This window comes from Antechinus flavipes, chromosome 4 (genome assembly GCF_016432865.1).
Source record: "Antechinus flavipes isolate AdamAnt ecotype Samford, QLD, Australia chromosome 4, AdamAnt_v2, whole genome shotgun sequence".
Lineage (NCBI taxonomy): Eukaryota > Metazoa > Chordata > Mammalia > Dasyuromorphia > Dasyuridae > Antechinus > Antechinus flavipes.
The window spans coordinates 253,433,102-253,456,210 of record NC_067401.1 but is presented as its reverse complement, the minus strand read 5'-3'; the positions used below and the strand labels follow the sequence as shown (position 1 = coordinate 253,456,210).

At 34.8% G+C, this 23,109-nt stretch overlaps 1 protein-coding gene across 1 annotated transcript in view; it reads left to right on the top strand.

Annotated features, from left to right (window-relative positions):
- Nucleotides 1–19,580, top strand: part of UBE3D (ubiquitin protein ligase E3D) — a 211,719-nt gene extending 192,139 nt beyond the window's left edge. Inside the window, exon 10 of the mRNA XM_051997325.1 lies at nt 18,974–19,580. Within this exon, the coding sequence (XP_051853285.1) occupies nt 18,974–18,994 (21 nt within the window). The 3' untranslated portion in view covers nt 18,995–19,580. The remainder of the gene's footprint in view (nt 1–18,973) is intronic.
- The last annotated feature ends 3,529 nt before the right edge of the window (nt 19,581–23,109 follow it).

Genomic DNA, 23,109 nt, shown 5'->3' with positions numbered 1-23,109 from the left:
AAAAAATGTAACAAGTTTTCATTTTAAGAAAGTATATATAATAGAACACATCGTATTCAGAACTGTCCAACTTTTCTTTACTTCCTTGTTGGTTTTCTTTTGTTCTCTGCTGTGCACTTTTCTTTCTTTCTTTCTTTTTTTTTTTTTGCTCCCTTTCTTACCCACTACCTCTCCCAAGCAGACTATATAGTTGAGCATAGATAATCTATACATCTTTCTGTATCCCATCTAACCCTACTCCCTCCCTTTTAGGTATATCTGCATGGTGTGTATATATTGTTCGATATTTAACCCATTCCTGATGTGAGTAGGATTTAAGAACTATTAACCCTCCTTCCCCATCTAATTCCTCTGTATTGGTTCTTGCTCTCAAACCTCATTCATATAGCATAATTAACTGTTTTCACTTTTTCCTACAAGATTTTGCTTTTTTAGAATCACATCATGCTTATCTCTACCCCAATCTTTCTTTTGAACTACCTGATTATTAATGATAGTAAATACAATGTGGTTTATATTTCAGTGTATAAAACAGAAATGATTTGTTCTTATTGAATCCCTTGAAATTAGTTTTTGATGTTGGTTCTTATATGTTAAATTTTCTACTGAGTTTGGTTTGCTTACAGCAAAATCTTGAAAATATGGCAGTTCAAAAAAAAATAAAAAAAACAAAAAAAGAAAATATGGCAGTTCATTGAATATCCATTTTTTCATTCTATATTATACTTAATTTTTCTGGATATAATATTTTGGTCACAGCCCTAGTTATTTTGATGGGATTTATAATATTCCAGCACTTGTGTTGTTTTTTTTTTAATTGTAGCTGCTTGTGTGTCTTGTGTGATTCTAATTATATAATTCCAACATATTTTAATTGTTTTGTTGTTGTTGGTTGTAAAGTTTTCTCTTTGATCTGGAGGTTTTGAAATTTAGCAGTGATGTTCTGGTAGGTTTTCCTTGTAGGATATTTTTGAGGTGTTGAGCACTGGATATTTTTTTTTTTCCCCTACTTCTTATGGTGGTGACCAGTGGATTTTTTTTTTTCTGTTTCTATATTTCCTTCTTATTCTATCACTTCAGAACAATTTTCTTTAATTATTTCTTATATTTTGTATCAAAGTATTTTTTTTTTATCATAGATTTCAGGTAATACAATTATTCTTATGTTTTCTCTTCTCAATATGTTTTCTTATGAGATGTTTCACATTCTCTTCTATTTTTTCATTCTTTGTTTTATTTTAGTATTTCTTTGTCTCTTATAATTCCCTTTGCCCAATTCTAATTTTCAAAAAATTATTTTTTCCCCTTAATTCTCTAGATCTCTTTTTCTAATTGGTTGACTTTCTTTTCATAATCTTCTTGTTTTTCTTGGATGATTCTTTTTTAAAATTTTATTTATTTATTTATCCATTTGTTTGTTCATTTATTTTTACCTCAATCTCTCTCATTTGATTTTTAAAGTCTTTTTTTAAAGAAGTTCTGTGAATTCTTTTGGAGCAGATAATCATTTGGAGCAGGTAACATTGCTCTTTGGGGTAAGAGAAGATTTTTTCATTTCATTATCTTCCTCTCAAGATGAACTCCACCCTTCCCTATTTCCATAATAACTTTCTATTTTTGAGTTCTTTCTCCTTTGCCTGTTTTTTTTTTTTTTTTTAAATAAGAATTTTATTACTGTCCTGTCTTCTAGTCTTGAGATGTTGAGGTGTTGGTGACTTCAGGTCTTCCTTCAGTTCTTCCTCTCCCCCTCTCCCCCTCTTCCCTCCAGCCTAGAATCTCAAATCAAGACCTCCACCCTGCTCCACTGCTTCTGCACTCACTAGTCATGTGCTGGTTCCTTCTTGCCTATGATTCTTTCTCAGCAGCACAACTGGAACTGGTATTTCTTATCAGGGGAGATTCCCCCAATCACTTCAAACTTGGCTGCCCACTTTGTCCAGGAGGTGAAAGTTCCTGTTGCTGGGGCTAAAGCTACTGAACCCAGCTAGTCCCAGGGCTCCCAGTTTGCTTTGTTCATACTTATCACCAACTAAACCTCCTGTCTGGGTTCTTTATTCAAATCTTCTCAGGTTGTTCCAGGAGGACCACTGTTCTGCCCCGACATGTTTTTTTTCCCCCCCTTCAACTGGTTATGTTTAATCTGAGGTGCAATTTTTGTTTTCTTTGTTGGGGAATCTGGTGAATTGGAATTTTCTGACCAGAATTTTCCCAGAATCCTCTTCCAGGTCTTCCTGATTTCAAAACCACTACTTGAACACGACCTACCTATTGCTTCTCTGGTATATAAAATGGAGACTATAGTCAAGAATTCTTAAAATAAATATTGAGAGCAACAAAGGAAAAATACACAATTAGAGGATTATACTGTAAAATGGGATTTAGACTGTGTAGTTACAACAGCCCTTGGCTAACTCATACAAAGGGTATAATTTTATTTACAGGGAAAAACAGTCTTAGGAAAGAAAAGCAGACACCTGCCATTCATACTCCCAACACTTGGAAAAGGTATTGTTTCCCAAAAGTACAAAATTTTAAGAGCCCTCTGAACAGATATTAGAATTAATATTCAATGTCATTGTTCATTTACTTTTGCAATGTCTGATTTGTTTGCGGGGAATCTACTTCTATAACCAAGATTTAATTTGCCCTGAGTCAGATTTTATATTGAAAATGAGAGTTTTACTTGGCTAAGTTTCCAATAGAATGTATCCAGGTCAGTCAGCCTGTGTTTTAGATAACACCAGATCTCCAAGCTTCTGCTCTCTATTGACCTAACTTCCTTGCTTTTCTTTGAGTAGGAATAAGATATAGTTGAAAAGTTATTCTGACACTTTTCAGTAAGCAATGAAATTCATGATTTCTGTAGTTTCAAGGTTTACATTAAAAAAATAAAGACAAACAAACTAACAAACAAAAAAGCCTCTTAACTGACTGGACATCCACCAGCAAAAACGAGGCAATTCACATCTGAGATAAATTTATCCCGGTTCAGATTTTGAAGACAGCTGTGACCTTCCCTGAATTTCTTCTTGAAAGAGGTGGTGAATCACCTTGGCTGGATGCCCTATGTCATTCTTTGTACTTCAAAGAGTTCTGTTCTTACTTGGATAAATTGCAGTGGCCTCTGACTCACTAGTGTTAGCATGCTATTATGTACTTAACATTTCAGAGAACTCTACCACTCTTTGCAGAAACTGAATTGACAAGACCTCTCTGCCCATCTAGTCTGATTTCTAACTGGATAGGAATCTTCTTTACTTTATTCCAGGAAATTGTTTATACAGCCTCTGCTTTGACTGTCTCTGATGTGTGGCCACTCACTAACTTAGGAAGAAGCCCCTTTCACATTTGGGCAGCTCAGACTGCGATCAAGTTTTTTCTTTTATGTTGTTTTGAATTGCCTTCCTATATTCTACCTTCTCCTACAACTGCTATCATTAATAATAGGTCACACAATGCTTCTCACAAAATAGATATTAGAAATGTCAATTACATTGAATTAAAACACATCATCTTTCTTCAATATAATAGCTTCAAATAATAAGTTTATAGATTTAGAACCAAAAGGGGCCATAGAAGCCATTAAGTCTAACCTTGTAGTTTTACAGATGAGGAACCTGAAGCTTACAGAGTTTAAGGGAGTTATACCTAGAGTCACATAGTTACTATCTGAGGGAATATTTGAAACCAGATATTCCTAAAATTAGCCTGAAGCAGCATCTGCCCTTTCTCTGAATTCTTTAAGAAGTTATAGTTTGAAGCTTTTCAATTACTTGTCCTCTTTTCTCCCGGATAACCTGAAGGTTTCAGCTGCTCTAAATTTAATGCTGTGGTCACCAGGCCTTACATCATTTAATCAATCAATTACTGATCAATAAACATTTATTGAATGTTTCTTTTGTAACCCAGCTCTATGTTAAGTACTCAGGACAAAGAAAAACAATTTTTTGTTTTCAGTTGAGAAAATACCAGCTAACATACAGATAGATATAGTCCCCTAGCCATACCATATCTTGTCATGGTGCCAGATTCATGACCTGTTTCTTTAGTTTATCATTCATTTCTTTCTTTTGGCCTGGTGGTCTATAGTAGACTCCAATCACAATGTCACTTTTCTTTCTCCATGTATTCTCATTCAGATGCTGTTCACTGTATATCTTTAAGTTCATGTGTTTTTTTTTTTTCTTTGTGGTTATAATCTATCTGTCCTCCCCTCACATTTTTTAGTGAATTTATTTCTTTTGAATAAAATATATCTTTTCCTAATTTTGTTCCAGTCATGAGTTACATTTTGTCAGGTCACAATGAATACTTATAAGGTTGATTTTACTCCTTGTTTATGATTTTTAGGTTATCTTCTTTATTTGTACAGATATTATTGTCCTTAGATATTGTTTCCCATCAATTGCTGGTCCTTTTCATTGTTTTTCTTCTTTCTGTGTCTTATATGCTATTATCTTGTGACTCTAGTTTCAGACTTGGTAAATATATATAAGGCATTTTCTCCATTCTCCATTTTTAGTTTAAAACTCCCATAACCAGATCTTTTAAATTTCCCATAAATGTACCATTTTATTAGTCCTCATTAGATCTACTCTCTTAAGGATTGGTCCAGAAATGCAAATATTATTCCTAAGCATGATCTTAACCAATAGTGCACTTCCAAAATTAGTTATTCCCTTTTCTTTTTGAGTACAGACCCTTCAGCTTTTATCCTGAAAATTACCATTGTCCTACTTTTATGACACATGTTCAGAAACTGTTTTGCCTAGTTGAAACAAGTTTTGCTCTTGGTTCCTTTTCTGATATCCAAAATTAGGATAATGAGGCTATTGGTAAGAAAAGTCAAATAAAATATCAGAATTCTATTATATCTATTGCAGAAAATTGCCTTGTGCTCTGGTGGGCCTCATTCCACTTGTATTCTTTCATTGATCCTGGAATTTATAACTTTGTTTAAGCCTTTTTTTTTTTTTAATCGTTTTGTATTTTTCCAAATACATGCAAAGATAGTTTTCAATATTTACCTTTGCAAAACCTTGTGGTTCAAATTTTTCTCTCCCTCCCTCTTTCCCCACTCTCCTAGACAACAAACATTTTGATATAGGTTAAATATGTTCTGCTTAAATTTTAAATATGTAACTTTTGAATTTCTCTTTTTTTTCCCTGGGTGTTCCTGATCCAAAGACTTAAGTAAAAATGTAGTTATATAAAATTGTGTTTTTAGTTACTGAATCTAGTTCTGAAGGCCTTCCAAAAATCATTTATTATTTATTAAAACATCTATACTAAATGCATAAAAAGATTTCATTTATCTGATGATGTAGCTAACTTGCTAGTACATTTTCCCCTTCATCCATTTTTGGTGGTCTTAATGATTTTCTTCTAAACTTTAATTAGGTAGAAGCATACCTACTAGTATAGTAGCAAAATAGCCATTTTGAAATTGCATCCAACTTCATTCAAGAAAGGATAGATATCTCTTTTTATATGTTTATTTCTGATCTATCTTAAGCAAAAGCTTCACATATTGCTTAAAAATACTAAATTAAAAGAATCTCTTGAGTCACAAGTGATAATATAGTCTTTGTTCCCAGAAAGTTACATTGTAACTTTCACCATCTATGCTGGTTTTACAAGAATATTCCCATACAAGTAGGTTTTATCCAAAAGGCAATATATTTTTGAGATATACCCTTGCCTCCTGAAGCTTTCCACTATGTAAGTCTTTGATTTGGGGGTTTGAAAGCTTGGAAAATATAATTTTAAAACTTGGTGGCTTGGCATTACAATAATTCCATTGATGCTTTTTGCATAGTCCACTTAGTTGGGAAAAGATGGAAGTTTAGAAAATGTCCAAAACTTTCATTTATGTATATGAATCTGCCTTATATATGTAATATCTCTTCCTAAACAGGTTGTCAGAGGATGCTTGATTTCATTGTATTTTTTTCTTCCCCTTAAGCATTATATGTATCCCAAACACAATGAGTGGCATACATAGCTTGAATATCACAGCTAAATTTACCTGGATTATTTCCCAGGGAGGAAATAAAAAGTTTAAAATATTAAAATATTAAAAAAAATTATATGTCTCTGTCTCTTTGTCCATCTGTCTCTTTCTCTCCCTCTCTCCCTTTCTCTCTCCTTCTTTCTGTTTCTCTTATATATATAAAATGTTTTTGTGTAGGAGGAGACAAAAAAGTTTTTATATATGTTTATAAGATATATGCTAATTTATACAAAACCATATATGCATACAAATGGGGTCACAAAAATTGGACACAATTGAAAACAACTGAATAAAATAACAAAAAGAATGTTGCAGCTTATATTACAAGAAATCAGGAAGACAGATAAAATGAAATTATAATGACTAATTTTCATTTTAAAAATAAACTAATTTGAGATTCACAATAACCCCATGAGATAGAGGAGGAAATATAGGTATTATCATCACAGAATCACAAAATTTCTGGGTTAAAAGGAACCTTATTAGTATCATACAGTGTAAAGAGGGGAATTGCACTTTCCCTTTTTTGTCTCTCTAGTGGTTAACATAATGCCTGGTACATAAATATTTACTAAATACTTGTTTACTGACTGACTGAGTATGAAGCCAAAGGATCTAAGTTCAAATATTAGTTCTTTTATTTTTGACCTGTATGATAATGGGTAAGTCATTCCACGTTTCTGGGGCTCAGTTTACTCATCTGTAAAATGATAAGAGGTTGAATTAGATGTCTTCTAAATTCCCTTCAAGCTTTAAATCTGTGTTCTTTTGATCAAGTCCATCCTTGCTTGAAGAAGAACCCATACTAAGATACACTCAACAAGTGGTCATCTGGTTTTTGCTTGAAGATTCTCCCCTTCCCCTTCTTCCCCTTCTTCTCCTTCTTTCCCTTCCTCTTTTTTCCTTCCTGTTCCTTTAGGCCAGTTTTTTTTTTCTCTCAGAATTAGAGGGAGAAGGAGATCTGTTAAAACTCCAGAAAACTGCTACTCATTGTTATTATAATACTCATATTTTTTCCTACTTTTCTTGGTAAAATCTCCTGTTTTAGTTTTCTCTTGTAATCCCTTTCTGTAGAGGGCCAGAACTCTGGAGAAGTATACTTGAAAGAAGGTGTTAACTCAGTGGAATTGATGAGATGGTGGTTCTCTAGTTTATATATAGTATATATATAGTACTTAGAATGGTGATGTAACGGTTCTCTAGTTCACACATATTCAGTAGGCTGTAATGATGTAATTGTACTTAAGGTCTGATATATTTTATATATAGTCTGATAATATAAGGGCTGAGAAGGACTAGAAATGATTCATTCCATCTTTGACCAGCCTCATGGTGGCTCTCCTGCCTTTATTACTTCTCCACTAAGACCAAGATCTCGGACTGATCCTGAGGTCCTCCAGAAAGCTAGTCCGAACATTACACCTTTCCATGTCCTTTCCTTTTGTGGATGGGTAATTTTCCACAGACTATCCATCTTTATTGGGTATGATTACTGGTGATGCAGATAAAGACAACGAGCTTGTCCTCAAGAAGCCTCACAATCTAATGGGAGAGGCAATATCTATACAAGTTGGTACAGACAAAATATATACAGCAAAAGTTAGAGATAATTAGCAGAGGAAAGACACTGCCATTAAAAGGGAGTACTTCTTCCAGAAGGTGAGATTTTAGCTGAGACTTGAAGGAAGCCAAGGATGATGGATTTATGGTCATGATCTGGTAACCTATATTTTCCTTCCTTAATCAGAGGAAGTAGATGATCTCTTCTCACCAAAATAAAAAGCCTATGTTTTAATCATAGTTCCCATTTCTATAATGTCCTGAATTTTGCAAAGTGCTTTCCTGATGACATCCTTGTGATTAAGAGGAGAAGCTCCAATAGAGATGAGAAATGATTCACACAAAGTTTTACAAATAGTACATTAAAATTTGGAATTAGAAGTCAAATCTTAGTGTGTCCTAATTCTCAAGTCCAACATATCTTCCACTAATGAATGGAAATCCTTATGGAGGAATTGCATAAAGTAAATGAAGGTAACATCAGAGGAGAGAGCCTCAAAAAATTAGGGGAGGTCCCCCTATAGACTTTGGTATAAAATAGAAACTCCTTCACCTATGTAGCCTTGATCCTATCTACATTTGTAGACATCTTTCAGTTTTACTTATGACTTTTAATTCTTTTTTACAGAGTCATTTTCTTATCAAAACCAGTGCAGACCCACAGCATACATTATTAAATCATTCCTGAAATGATATGCTGTTTCAAAGGAAGATGGAAAGGAATGAGGGCAATAGAGATACCATTTTCACAAGGAATTGAGAACATTTAAGAAAACATCTATTTTATTAAAACTGTTAGAAAATGAGAAAAAAATCCTCCTATGTAGCAAAAAACCACAATAAAACTATTGCAGCTGACAGTGTATGCCATATAACTCTTCCCTCCCTTTCCTATATCCATAAAAAGAAGAGATCTGTTCTATCACCTGTACTCCAAACCAAGATTGGATATTGCACTGAGTCTGGTCACCTTTTTGTGTTGTTTCATTTATACCCTTGCCATTATTGTGTGTGCATATTATTCTTTTCTTCTGCTTATTTTCTTCTGCATTAGTCCTTTTTTTTTCTTTGGAAAATTTTTTGCTTTAAACTTAAATACCAAAAAAAGAACATTTTCATATAAATAGCAGAAGGGAAAAAAAAAGGGGGCTCTATATGAAATAAGGAATTTCTTTTTCATCCAGTTTTTAAAAGTATAATGAATGCTCCATGACACTTAAAATTTTATTCTAAAATTAAACACCAAAAAAGCCTCAAACCCACCATTTCCATATACAGAGCAGAAAACAAAAAAGAACATTCTATATGAAGTCATGAATTTTCATTTCATGCTTTTTGGTGATTTTTTTTTTGAGTTATGTAATTAATTCTATATGTTACTTTCAAAAGTATCCTGTTTGTGCTTCCTTCTAAATTTACTTCTGTTCTCTTCTGTGCATTTTGAAAAATATTACAGTCGCTCTTTTTTTTAAAATAAAGTATCTTTTCTCTTAAGTATTCCTATGTGGTCCTTGGGAAAAATTCATTCTTTTTCCTTTAAGTATTATCTGCTTTCAATTGTTACAATCACTCATTCCTGTCTTTAGAAGTTAATAACTTAGTACCCTAGACTTGGGATGTTCTGGTTTGAGCCAGCTGGTTGCTGTAAATTCTTGCTCCTTGGAGCTTCCAAGGTCTTCACCCTATTGTTCTGACCACCCTAAGGAATTTTTGACCAGTTTTGTTAGGAGATGCCTCTGAATCCAGAGCCTTGTACTGGCCATCTCTGTTCCCTTTAGGGACCCCCAGCATCATGAAGTAAAGTAACAACTTTTTGGAGCCTCAGTTTTCACATCTGAAAACAGGGATAATACCTATACTTACAATTTCTATTGATTGTGGATTTCTGGCTACTTTTTAGTGTAGTTCTTTATTGTGGTTTCTCATTGGATTTCTTGATCATTAACAGGTCTAGTATTAATTTCAAGGTTTAACTGGAATGGGTTTTTCAGAACTTGATGATTTGCCTTCCATTTAGACAGTCATTTTTTTCAAAAGCCGTTTTTTTTTTTTTTTAAACATTTTAGTCCAGTTTACACATTCTTGTTTCAGCCAAACTGTCTTACTTGTTCATGATCCCATCTTGTGTTTCTATGCCTTTGCATTCTATATAGTTTTTAAAGTTTTATAAATTTTTTTCATTACTATAATTTTCTAGTACTACTTTTCTTGGATTCTTCCACTCCAATGGAACTCTCTCTTATAATTCATTGTAGTAAAGGATAATCAATATTGACTATTCTTATAAACACTTTATTCCATAGTTAGGTCCTCACATTTTATTACTAAAAATAAGGAGATAATCAATGCAAGAAGCTGTTTGAATTTTGTCTTCAAATACTAGTGCCTAACACAATGCGGGGTACATAGCAGTCATATAGTAAATGCTTTTTGAATTAAATGGACAGTTTTTGTGATAATAATAAAAAATGTCAAAGCATTTCACATACATTCTCTCTTAGTCCTCATTACTATCCTTTGAAGTATGTAATGCTTTGGATGGGACCAGGCATGTGATTTCATTGGCAAAAAAAAAAAAAAGGAACCTCCCATTGACGAAACTCCAGTGTAGATTAGTGCCTTTTCTCAGATCATTGAGAGTTAAATGACAGTCAGATTCAGTCAGTCCTTGTCAGAGACAGGATTCAAACCCTGATTCTCATCACTCTGAAGATGGCCTCTGTCCACTATACCTTGCTTTCTCTTTCTGGAATTGGGGGAATAGAAATTGTAAGTATAGGTATTATCCCTGTTTTCAGATGTGAAAACTGAGGCTCCAAAAGGTTGTTACTTTCCTTCATCACACAATTAAGTTTCAGGGGTGGAATTTCAATCTCTCTCCAAGCCTGACACTACTGTATTATCTTTCAGTCTTTTAAAAAATTCTGTTTCCAATATTTTTAATACCATTATTATAGCAGTCAATCCATAGCAGATGCCTACAGTTTTTTTTTTTTTTTTTTTTTTTTTAAGACAAAACAGAGAGGACACTTTGGATGTGAAATCTTGGCATTCACACTGGATTTTCAGGCAGGTGCACTACAATTTTTTCTTAGAAAAAAGCAATCTGATTCCAAGTCAGATCAATCTTCATATATAATTTGGAATTGTTTTCAGTACATGAATATGAATATTACAATGTAGTTTTTTAAAGATTTTAAGCACACAATGCCATTATAAAGAAACCTTGCTTTCTATCTCTAAAATGCCCCTTTCACCCACTCCTGATAGTTACAAAACTCATATTTTTCAATGCATTATAATTTTATCTGGTTTGTATAGCACTTACTGAGGTGTTTCTGTTCCTTTGCAGAACATGCTAATGTTATCTGGTGCAGTCAATTTTGGTAGCAAAAGAGTTCTTTCTATTGAAATTTCAAAAGATTATTAAGTAGGACTTAATCATGCAGGTTTGTGACTATTGATATTAAAGGATTTTCAGGGTATTTCAAATGTTGAATGTATGTACTGGAATTTTCTAAGCACAGCTTTTAGGTTGACCATTTATCAGCCTACTATTGTTTGCCAAATGAGAGAAGGTTAAACAAATAAAGCATTTTGCAAAGTATTAGACACATATATCAACATCATTATTACCACCATTGTTATCATTATTTTTATATGCTATGATGGAAAAGGATTGTTTTTAATGATGACTTTAAACTGGATACTTTATTTTTAGTCAACTTTGGGGCAGTGTGAAAAGCACTAGGCTTATAGTCAATAAGATTTGACTACCTTAGTGACTTACTAGCTGTATGATTCTGGGCAAGTCATTTAAGTTTGCTCATCCTTAGTTTCTTCATCTGTAACATGGGGATAGTACTATGTACTCACAAAGTTGTTGTGAGAATCACATGAAGTCACAGCACTTTGCAGAACTATGCAGATTATTATTAGTAATTCTTTTATTTGACCCCCAAAAGAAGTTATTTTGTCCATCCATCAAACAGCCCATTGTTGCTGTTGTTTTTCAGTCATGTCCAACTCTCTGTGATTCCATTTGGGATTTTCTTGGCAGAGATACTGGAATAGTTGTTTGCTATTTTCTTCTCTAGCTTTTTTTACATTTGAGGAACTGAATCAAACAGGCTTAAGTAACATGCCCAAGCTCACACAGCTATTAAGTTTCTGAGGCAGAATTTGACCTCAGGAGAGTGAGCTTTCCATCTATTGAACCACTTAGATATCCCACAAATAGGCTACAGAACTACAAAAATGTTGGACAGATGCTAACCAGCCCCAGGTCTGTTCCTATCTGAATTTCATTAAAGTGGTGAGAGCAATATGATGCTGATGCTGAGTTATAATAAATGTTTAATAATAACCTCTGGACTGTGGAGAAATGAAAAGCTTTCAAATATAGGGAACTGAAGAAATCAAAAACAACATGGGAACATCATAGAGCTCATTCTGGACATACCCCTTCTGTCTTTTTGTCTGCTTTTGGGTTTGTCTCTAAGATGCTTTCTGGGAATCTACACATTTCAGCATTTGCATTTAATTATAAAAAGCAGTCACTTTTCATACCTTAGTCCAGACTATTTCGCTCTCAACTCCCCTTATTATTAGATGGGAAGAAACAAAAACATTCCTGAGAATAGGCATTTGGCACATATTTTGCCATATGCTCACAATATTATCAGGTAGATGGTACTATTATTCTTCTTTTACAGATGAGGAAACTGAGGCTCAAAGAGGCTGAATGAATGATTTACCCAGGGTTACCTGGTGTTTGAGGTGGAATTGGAATCCATATGTTTCTGACTTCACTTTGGCACTCTAGTTGCCAAGCTCGGTTGCTTCATGTAGTATCTGAGCAAACCTTGGTGACCATATATTTCAGCGACAACAGAGCCTGAAAATCTACAGCCATATTCTTACATTTTTAAGTGCCTCAAAACATTTACTTTTGAAGGTAAAACTGGGAAGATGAAATGCAGAGATTTTTCTTGGTGCAGTGGAACAAAATCAAATTATCTTCTCTTAAAATAAATGGCAGTCAGCGAAGGCAATTTTTCCTGTCATGGATAAGAGCTAGGGAATACAAAATCAGCATTTAAAATGTGTTAACTCATAGCGTTAAATAAAAGAAGCCCAAATGCAGTGAATGGTTACCTGTTCTCAGGGATGATTACAGTTTCTTGTTATTGTTATTCTTTTATAGTCCTAGAAAAAAGTCCTCCAAACCAAACATACACGTATATACAATACACAGGAATTGCTGAATCATAGAAATTAGCAGTGAGAAAAGACTTATCGCACCAAGTTTTTAAAGAGTTCTTTTTGGAGCCTGCATTTTTTTTCTTATTCTAAGTTATGTAATTAAATCACACCCAGCCTTTTGCAGCTTTGGAATAGAGACTGGATGGCTATTTTCACCTCTGGGGGTGAGCTCATAGCAAGATTTGTTCAAAGGAAAAAAAATTCTCATGGCAAGTCATAGCCCAAGACCAAAGATCCCTCAGTTTCTAGAGTATTATCTGCTTTTTCTAACTTTTCTTTTAAGAAAAGAAATTCTATTACTTCTCATCTAGCACCTTTCCCTTTTCAGCTTCCCTTTGCATATTGTTTCTTGTATAAGAATGGTATCTCTTTGAGGGCAGAGATTGTTTTTCTTTCTTCCTTCCTTCCTTCTTTCCTTCTTTCCTTCCTTCCTTCCTTCCTTCCTTCCTTCCTTCCTTCCTTCCTTCCTTCCTTCCTTCTTTCCCTCCCTTTCTCCTTCCCTCCCCTCCTCCCTTTCTCCCTCTTTCCTCTCTTTCTCTCTCTTTCCTCCCTTTCTCCCTCCTTCCTCCCTCTCTCCCTCCCTCCCTCCCTCCCTTCCTCCCTCTTTCTTTTCTTTCCCTCCTTCCTGCCTTCTTTTCTTCCTTCCTTCCTTCCTCCCTCCTTCCCTCCCTCCCTTTCTCTTTTCCTCCCTCTCTCCCTCCTCCCTTTATTTTCTTCTTTCCTTCCCTTCCTGCCTTTCCCTCTTTCTCTCCCTCCCTCCAAGTAGCTATAAGTTAAAAAATATTCAGGAAATTGCAGAGCAGCATACCAGTGTAAGGTGGTGTTATTCTTCTACAATGTAATGATTTTCAGCATGCCTTGGGAGCCATGAACCCTATGTTTGAAATGCTTTCCTTCTTGCCTCACCTCTTCCTCCTGAACTTCTGAGTAATTCTGAGGCTCAGCTCAAGTTCTGTCTGCTACAAAAAAGCATTTCTTGATCCTTATCCTTCTCCCCACTTGTTAGTATATCCTTCTACTCTCCCAGAATTCCATCCCATTATTATAGAAATTCCCAAAAGGAGACCACTATCACAGTACTAAAATCCTGATCATAACAGCAATACTAAGAGCTCATGCACACACGCACTCGCGTGCGCGCGCGCACACACACACACACACATCATTATACAATTTACAAATCCCCAAGAGGGAACTGTTATAGGTATTGTTGTTCCTCTTTTGAAGCTGAAGGATCTCAAGTATTTTGTACATTCCACAATCATTTTATCCATGTTTTCTTCTCTTCTTGCTGGGTTTTATTTGTATTATTCAAAAATGTTGATCTTTATTTTATATCCTGGAAATTTTGCTAAAGTTATTGTTTCAATTAATTTTTAGTTGATTCTACTTGTGGTTATTCCTTCAATTTATTTTTCTTGTTTAATGCTCTAAGCATCATTTCTAATACTTTGTGTCAGATAGAAGTGGTAACAGTGCACATCTTGGTTTCACTTCTCAATTTGTTAAAGAAAATTCTAATTTCCATTACTAGTAATGATAGCTCTTGTATTTAAAGATATACTTTTTATCATTTTAAAGAAATACCTATTATTCCTGTTTTCTAGGGTTTTGAACTTCACAATCATTAGAGTAGAAAAAAAATCACAAAAAAAGGAGGTGGGGAGGCTGTAAAGAAACTGGCTCATTGATACACTTTGGGTTAGCCTGTGAATGGCTCATCAATTGTTCTGGAAAATAATTTGTAATTATCCAAAAAAGTTATTAACAACACGTACTTTTCGACTCAAATATGCCACTGTGTCCAAAAGAGAGGAAAAGAGGAAAAGTCCCTTTTCATAGAGAGGTATGTACTCTTTTCATAGTAGCAAAAAAGCTGGAAACTAACAGGAAGTCCATAAATTGAAGAACAGATAAATTATCCTATGTAATTATATAATATAAGTATATAGTATAAATGATAAATTACTATTGTGTAGAAAAATATGAAGAAATCGGTTCTGAAAAGACATTGATAGACTTAGATGAACTAATACAACATGAAATAAACAACCAGAAGAACACATTATATCTATCACATCAACATCATAAAAATTAACAATTTTGAGGACTTTTCTAAATGGATGGATTAAGTGAACCAGGAGAACAATTTATACAGTAGTAACAACACTGAAAAACAAACAACTTTAAAAACTCTAAGGACCTAATCAATACAGTGGCTGAAAATTCATGTTGACAAGGACTGGTGATGAAACATGCTATTCATGAGCAATGAGGTAATGGATTTAGGGTGCAGACTGAAGGATATGTCATTTTTTAATACAGCCATTGAGGAATCTGTTTTACATTTGCATATTTGTTATGCATATTTTAAAAAGAAATTTTGTTTTTTTTTTCCATTTTTTTATGAGGTGGGGAAATAGAAGACAGAAAATAGATTTCAGTTAATTTAAATTCTGTGTGGGTGTGTGTGAGAGAGACAGAGATAGAGAGAGAGAGGGAGAGACAGAGGCAGAGGTAGAGACAGACACAGAGAGAAAGAGGGAGGGACGGAGAGACAGAGAGAGAGACAGAGATACACACACACACACAAAGAGACAGATAAAGACAGAATATTTAAAAATAGTTTTGTGATTGCAGTGGAGGGGAGTAAAGTAAAAGAAAATTGGAAAGGTTAGAAAGGGATAGATTATAAAAGATTTTAGAAGTTGGGAGAAGGGGAAGTATTTTTGACCATGGATGTAATAGGGAGTCATTGAAAGTTACTGAGTTATATAGTGACAGAGCCAGACCTGTGGCAGCTGAGAGGAGAATAGATTGAAGTTTGCTATATTATTAGTTTTACTTACATGTTTTACTTTGTTAAAAGAGACCTCTTATAAAGTGGTAGTGGTCTATAAATGTTTGTAATGCAGATAGAAAATATCAATAAAATCTAGAAAGAAAAATAGGAAAAAAAAAAAAAGATCTTCATTTAGGCTATTCCACTGATGATGGATATCTCTTTTATCCTGCTTAGGGATCTCATCTGCTTCCATGGATTTATTTTTTTCTGTGTAGATGTTATTTCCTGTTCACTGTCTCTTGGATATCTCATATTCAGCATGAGCCAAATAAAACTCAGTATCTCCCCTATGCTCTATCCCAGTCCCCAGCATCTGGGCAGCTAAGTGGTATAGTGGATAGAATTCCAGTTCAACTCTGGTCTCAGATATTTACTAGCTGTGACTCCGGACACTCAGTCTAGGTTTCCCCATCTGTAAAATAAGCTGGAGGGGGAAATGGCAAACCCTCTAGTTATCTTTGCAAAGAAAACCCCCAAATAGAGTCATGAAGAGTTGAATGTGACTGAAACAACTGAACAACCACACTGTCCCTTTTATTGAACTTCCTAATATTCTCTAAAGTACCATCATCCTACCAGTCACCCAGACTTTCTATCTAGATATCATCCTAGATTCTTCATTCTCTCACTCCTCTATGACTAAATTGTTGATAAGTCCTATTGATTTTTTTTCCTTTAGTACCATCTTTTGCTTCCTTCTCCTCTTTGATCCTGCCAGTACCCTGATGTAGATGAATTCCAGTCCATCCTCCTCTCAGCTGTCATACGTCTGGCTCTGTCACTCTATTACTGAGTAACTTTCAATAACTCCCTATTACCTCCATGGTCAAAAATAACCTCTCCCGGCTTTTAATTCTTTTTTTTTTTTTTTTAATCTGCATATATTTATTTATTTAGTTATTTATTTTTAGTAATTTTTTATTGATAGAACGCATGCCAGGGTAATTTTTACAGCATTATCCCTTGCATTCATTTCTGTTCCGATTTTACCCCTCCCTCCCTCCACCCCTTCCCTGAGATGGCAAGAGTCCTTTACATGTTGAATGGGTTGCAGTATATCCTAGATACAATATATGTGTGCAGAACCAAACAGTTTTCTTGTTGCACAGGGAGACCGGCTTTTAATTCTTAATGACCTATCTTTCCAGTTTTCTTTTACTTTACTCCCTTCTGTGCATTCTGCAATCCAGTGTCATTGGCCTTCTGGCTGTTCCTTAACACAGTATTCCACTTGCTGATTTTTTGGCTTTCCAACAGTTTCCTCCCATATCTGGAATACTCTTCTCTTCCTCCTGACTTCTCTGCCTTTCTTCAAGATGTTGTTCAACTCTTTTCTTTCTGATTTTTCCAATTCTTTGCCACTGTTAGTGTTGTCTGCTTGTTGTCTCCCCATTAGAATGCAAGCTCCTTGAGGGCAAGGACTACTTTTTGCTTTTCTTTGTTTCTTTAGCACTTAGCACAGTACCTCACACATGATGAACCCTTCAATAAGTATTTATTGATTTATTGGCTTAGAGCGGGGCTCAGATAGCTATCTAATTTATGTATACATTGCCTACTTTGCATAGGTTGTTGTGAGATATGGACTTCTCAAAACTTTTAAGTGAGATATAAATGTGAATTATCATTAAAATTCCAACTTTGGGCTTCATGACTTGTCATTTATTTCCTGATTTTCCTTTTGATTCCAATAGATTTTCTAGATTTCTTCACAAATTGAATTATTTTCATTTCTATCTCCACCCCAAATCTTACATGTCTGGCTGTTTTCCATGCCTAGAATGCACTTCTTCACCTCTTCTTCATGTAATCCCAGTCTTCCTTCAGGTTGCAGCTCAAACACTGCCTTATACTATATCTTTCCTAATTGTCCCAATTCTAGTTTCAGTTTCTTTAATTACTTTTACATGACTAACTGAGATATATATAGTATACATATATACTATACATATATGTATATATATATTTTTCTTCTTTATATACTCATATGTTGACCCTCTTGATAGAATGTATACTCAATTTCCCTAATTACTTTTACGTAACTAGTTGTCATATATATAAGTATGTAATACACACACTCATATGTTGTCCTTCTTGATAGAATATATACTCCATGAGCGTAGGGATTATTTCTTAGAGTTTCATTTTTGCCTCTGTATCCTGAATTGGCTAGCAGAGTATCTGGTATATAAGTAGGCAATTAATGTTTCTTCATTGTTTGGTTGATTGATTAATGCCAATTGGTATACTTTCTGAATTTACAGAATGGCAGAATGGGTAAAGAGATAACCTTGAAGTCAGGAAAACCTAGATTTAAGTTTTGTCTCAATCCATATTGGTTGTATGACCCTGAGCAAATAATCTTTAGACAAGTCCTTAAATCTGTTTTGTTCTAGCTAAATTCTTTAGTCTGGATTTTGTTTTAGGCAAGTCCATAAGGCTATGTTTTGTTCTAGGCAACTCTCTAAGGCAATGCTTTGTTCTAGACAAGTCCCTAAGGCTGTGTTTTGTTCTAGGCAATTCTCTGGGTTATCTTTTGCAAAGAAGGCACCAGCCTGCATTGGCAAAAGTAGTTTCCTCACTGAAGTTTCCTATAGCAATGAAATCACAGTTCCAGATTCTCTCCCTGCCTGAATTTACAACCTAATTCATATTTTCCCATAAATCTGTGTGGCTGAATAGATTATATTTACAATTTTGTTTCTGTGCTATGGCAGGTCGTTAACACCATTAGAAATTCAGAAAGTATCCTCCCAGAACCTTGTTAAGAACCTTGAAAATGGTCTTATGTAGAGGTCTTAAATGAAATACAAATTTAATAAACACTTGATTTTAAAATGTTCTTGTTGACAAGCACAATAAACATGATTAAAAACATTAGGGTGACCTGAGTTAGGTGGAGGTAATTTACTGGTGAGGAGGATCAGAAATTGCCTCATGTATTTCTACAGCTATGAATATTTCCAAAAGGTTCAGAAGAATCATATGAGTCAGTAAGCAAATCTGATTTGGTGGGAGCACAATTTTAATGTCAATGAAAACTCCATCTTGTCTTTAAAAGATCTGTTAATCATTTTAATTGCTTCATGGTTCTTTAATTACCTCTAACTAATTGGATGCTACTATAAAACTGCAATATTTAGTTGGGCTGAAATAATAGTTTTTTTTTTTTCTTCTTTATATTAGTGTGTACCCTTGCTGACCAGATGGAATTGACTGACTGAATGTTCATTCAAACATTATCGTATTTATTAGTAAAACATTTTGTGGTTTGTTTCTGTCTTTTACAGGTGGCCTTTTTGAAGATGTGATTGTTGGAGTCCGGGCTTTCCCTTCTCTGCAAAACAACTTTCCAGCATAATGCATTTCAAAGGGACCAGGTGTCTCTGTGGCAGGCAGCTATTTTGAAGAAAGGGGCTAAGTTATAAAAGGAGAGCATTCCATTTAATTCATTCTCTGTATTTGTTTGCATTTGGCAATATGCCCCCCGTGGGAATAGTTCTCAGTTGGACCCTTTGAAAAGCCGATGCTCTGAAGAAACTCACAGTTGTGGGTTGTCAGAAGTTGGAGATGGATATAGAAGTGACCTCCCTAACCCCTGTAGAGAAGGAGGTTTGGCTCTGTGCTGCGTCAGCACCACCTGGAAGGAACAAGGCTGTTTGCTGGGATATTAGCTAATGGGGACCCATCTGTCCTGTATGGAATCTTAAGAGACAGCCAGTGAGGACATCAGTCAGGGGGAATTGAGTGTGTTGAGTGTCACAAATTCTGAGAAGCAAGCATTGTAGACATAGTTTTGTTTTGAAGAGAAAAAAGAAAATAGGTTATTTCTAACCATCACTATCAGCTTAAAAAGTTAACTGAATGTTTTATTAAACAGTTTTTCATGATGCCTAACCTGTTTCCTTCTTGTCTTACTTTTTTTGGTTGCAATGACTTTTATAATGTTGTTCCTCCTCTCATAATTTAAAAAATATTTACTTTTAGAATTATTATCTTAAACATTTTGATATGAAGTGAAAAATAAAAAGAAGGGTCATGTATGAAATGATTAACTTCTATTACATATAGTTTATGATTTTTCAAGTGAATTTTCAATTTAGCATAGGAAAGAAGAAAAAGAGATCACCCTGTCTCTTTTTGAACTATTCTTTTTCTTCTGTGTATTTTTTAAAAGGTTTATTGCCCACTTTTCTTTCTTTTTTATTTTTACATCTTTATTACTGCCCACTAACTTTCCTCTCCACATTGAAATTCCCTCTTTTGCATAACTGAACAATAATTATATTTAATGCAATAATTATAAATATATAAGTATAACTGAGCAATAACTATACTTGAGTAATTGAGTCATGAGTATAATTGAGCAAAACAAATCAACACATCTATACTAACGTAATTTCAGAATAATGCTGTTAAAAACCTTATAACTGAAGTCTACAAAAAGCCATAGCAATGTTGTGACCAGTGAGAGTAGGCCAAATAAACTTCTGTTCCTTTGCCCCTATCCTTAACCTCTTTTTTAGAACAGTCCCTATATGGGACATTCTGGCCTTATTGTTCTTATAATTGTAGAACCAGTTAATGATGTTAGATATAGAATGATCCAAGTGACCCATTATACACACACCTGTCTCATCCTTTTTATATAAAAATAATTGTTCATCTGTTTTGGGGCAGGTGATAAGATCTTATTTCAGTTCTCTAGGATGCCTAATTTCATTCATATGAATCCTAAATCTAGAATTTACCATACTATGCAAAGCAGTCCTTGTACATTTCCTTAATTAACTTATTATCCCACTCACTACCCTTGTAGGTCTTTCACAGTTTTTCATCCTTCTTCAAACCTATCCTATCCCATCCCATCCTATCCTATCCCATCCCAGCCCATCCTTTCCCATCCTATCCTATCTTATTTCATCCCATTCCATCCCATCCCATTCCTTTCCATCTGGTCCCATCCAGTCCCATACCATCCCATCTTCCCCAGCAGACTGGCTCCTTTTATCATTATTTTTCTCTCACGCAGCTTTAATCTCTCCTTGTCTCCTGGCTGATTCCCTATTACCTTGAGAGGTAGCTATATGAGTCAGTAAATAGAGTACTGGCTGGAGTCAAGAAGAGCTGTATTTATATCTGGCCTAAAACTTTTACTAGCTTTGTGAACAAGTGCAAGTCATTTAACCTCTGTCTCAGTTTCTTCACTGTAAAAGGGGAATAGTAATAGCACCTACCTCTCTAGATTTTTATTAGGATCAGATGAGATAACAAGTAAAAAGTATTTAGCACTTACTGGCATAGTAGGTGTTGTATAAATGCTAGTTATTTTTATTATTAATTACAAACATGCCCATATCTCCACTATCCTCAAAAAATTATCTTTTGATCCACCCAGCTCCATCAGCTGTGATCTCATAACTCTTTTTTTATGGCTAAAATTCTCAAGAAGACCATTTATAATCAAGACATTGATTTCCTTTTATTTCATTCCTCCCTTTTTTTGTTGTTGCTGAGTTGTCTCAGTTGAATCCGACTCATTTGATGTTTTCTTGGTAAAGATACTGGAATGGTTTCCTTCTCCAACTTTATTAAACAAGGCAAGGGTTAAGTGACTTGCCCAGTGTCACACAGCTAGTAAGTGTCAGAAACTGAATTTGAACTTTCAAAGATGGATCTTGATTCCCAGCCTAGCACTCTATCCCCTGAGCAACCTAATGTCCCATTATCTTTTTAACTGTACAATCTGATTAATGATTTTGTCATTCAGTCTAAATGGTTCTTTCCAAAACAAGCATTGGTGTCTTGGTTTCCAAACCAAATAGTTTTTTTCAGTTCTTGTCCTTGATCTCTCTGCAGCTTTAGATAGTGTTGATTACTTTCTTCTACGTTTCCATAACAGCACTCTCTTTCTTTTCCAGTCTCTCCAACTGACCACTCCTTAGTCTCATTTCCTGTATCTTCATCCAGATAACATCCAGTAAAAAGGTGGATGTCCCCAGGATTCCATACTGGGGCTTCTTATACTGTTTTATTAGGTGGTCTTATCAGCTCTTCTGGATTCAATCACCTTCTTTATGCTGATGATTCTCAAATATTTCCAAATGCTTTCTGAATTTTTCAAACTGGATATCCCTTCTTAAACTCAACATGTCCAAATCTGAACTCATTATCGTACCTCCTAAACCTTCCCTTCTTCTGTACTCTCCTATTACTGTTAAAAACATACATCATCTTCCAGTTAACATAGACTCAAAAACTGTCTCTTAATTCCTTCTACTTTCATTCTTCATAGCCAATTTGTTGTCAAGTTCTGTCTGTTTTACCTTCATAGAATTTCTTGCATGTGTCCCCTTCTGTCATCTGGCAGTGTTATCATTCTAGTGCAGGCACTCATTACCTCATACCTGGACTATTTTTCAATAGCCGTTTTGTTGGTGTCTCTGTATTAAATCTCTTTTTACTCCAGTCCATTCTCTACTCAGTGGTCAAATTAATCTTACTAAAGTACAGATCTGATCAGATCCCTGTCTTCTATGCAATAAAAACAAATAGTTCCTTTTCATGTCCAGGATCAAATATAAAATTCTTGTTAGCATTCTTTTCATAACCTATCATTTTAATCTTTTTAGATATTATATTGCCTTCTTCTCATCAACTCTATGTCCTCTGTGACACTGGCTTTTTTGCTCTTCCTCACAAGATACTCCATCTCCAGACTGAGTATTTGTCCTCCATGTCCAGAATTCTTTCCTCCTCCATATCCTGGCTTTTCTGGCTTCTTTCATAGCTCAGCTGAAACCCACATTTCCCTATCCCTCTTAATTTTAGTGTCTTTTATTGTCTTCAGTTTATCTTGTTTGCATCTTATTCATACATAGCTGTTGTGATCTTCTGGAAAGCAGGGATTGTCTTTTACCTTTCTTTATTACTAGCTCTTGGCATGTAGTAGGTGCTTAGTAATTGCTTATTGACCTCCTTAAATTTAAGAAGGTCAGTCTAGTCCAAACTTTACCTTCTTAATAGGTCATCTAGTCCAAATCCTTGTTAGATAAAGAAATTGAAGCCCAGGTAGCTTATGTAAATTACTTAAGGTCATACAGGTAAGGCAAGATTTTGACCCGTGTCTTGACCGAGAACCAGTGCTCTTGCCACTAGCACAAGCCTTCTTCTACTGACATTACTTGTATTCCCCCTCCATGATTAAGTACAGTGTTTTATAAATGCCCAGAATAGGCAATGAACAAGGTAGAACTGATAATTTCATAAAGCTTAAACATTTATCATCAGAGGGTCAAGCCCTCTTCTTAACAGATGTGTGTATCATTAATTTACTCGTATATTGTCCTATCACATAGTTAAGGCTGAATTTAAACCCAGGTCTTCCTGACTCCAGGGCCAGTGTTCTACTCACTGTACTACCTAG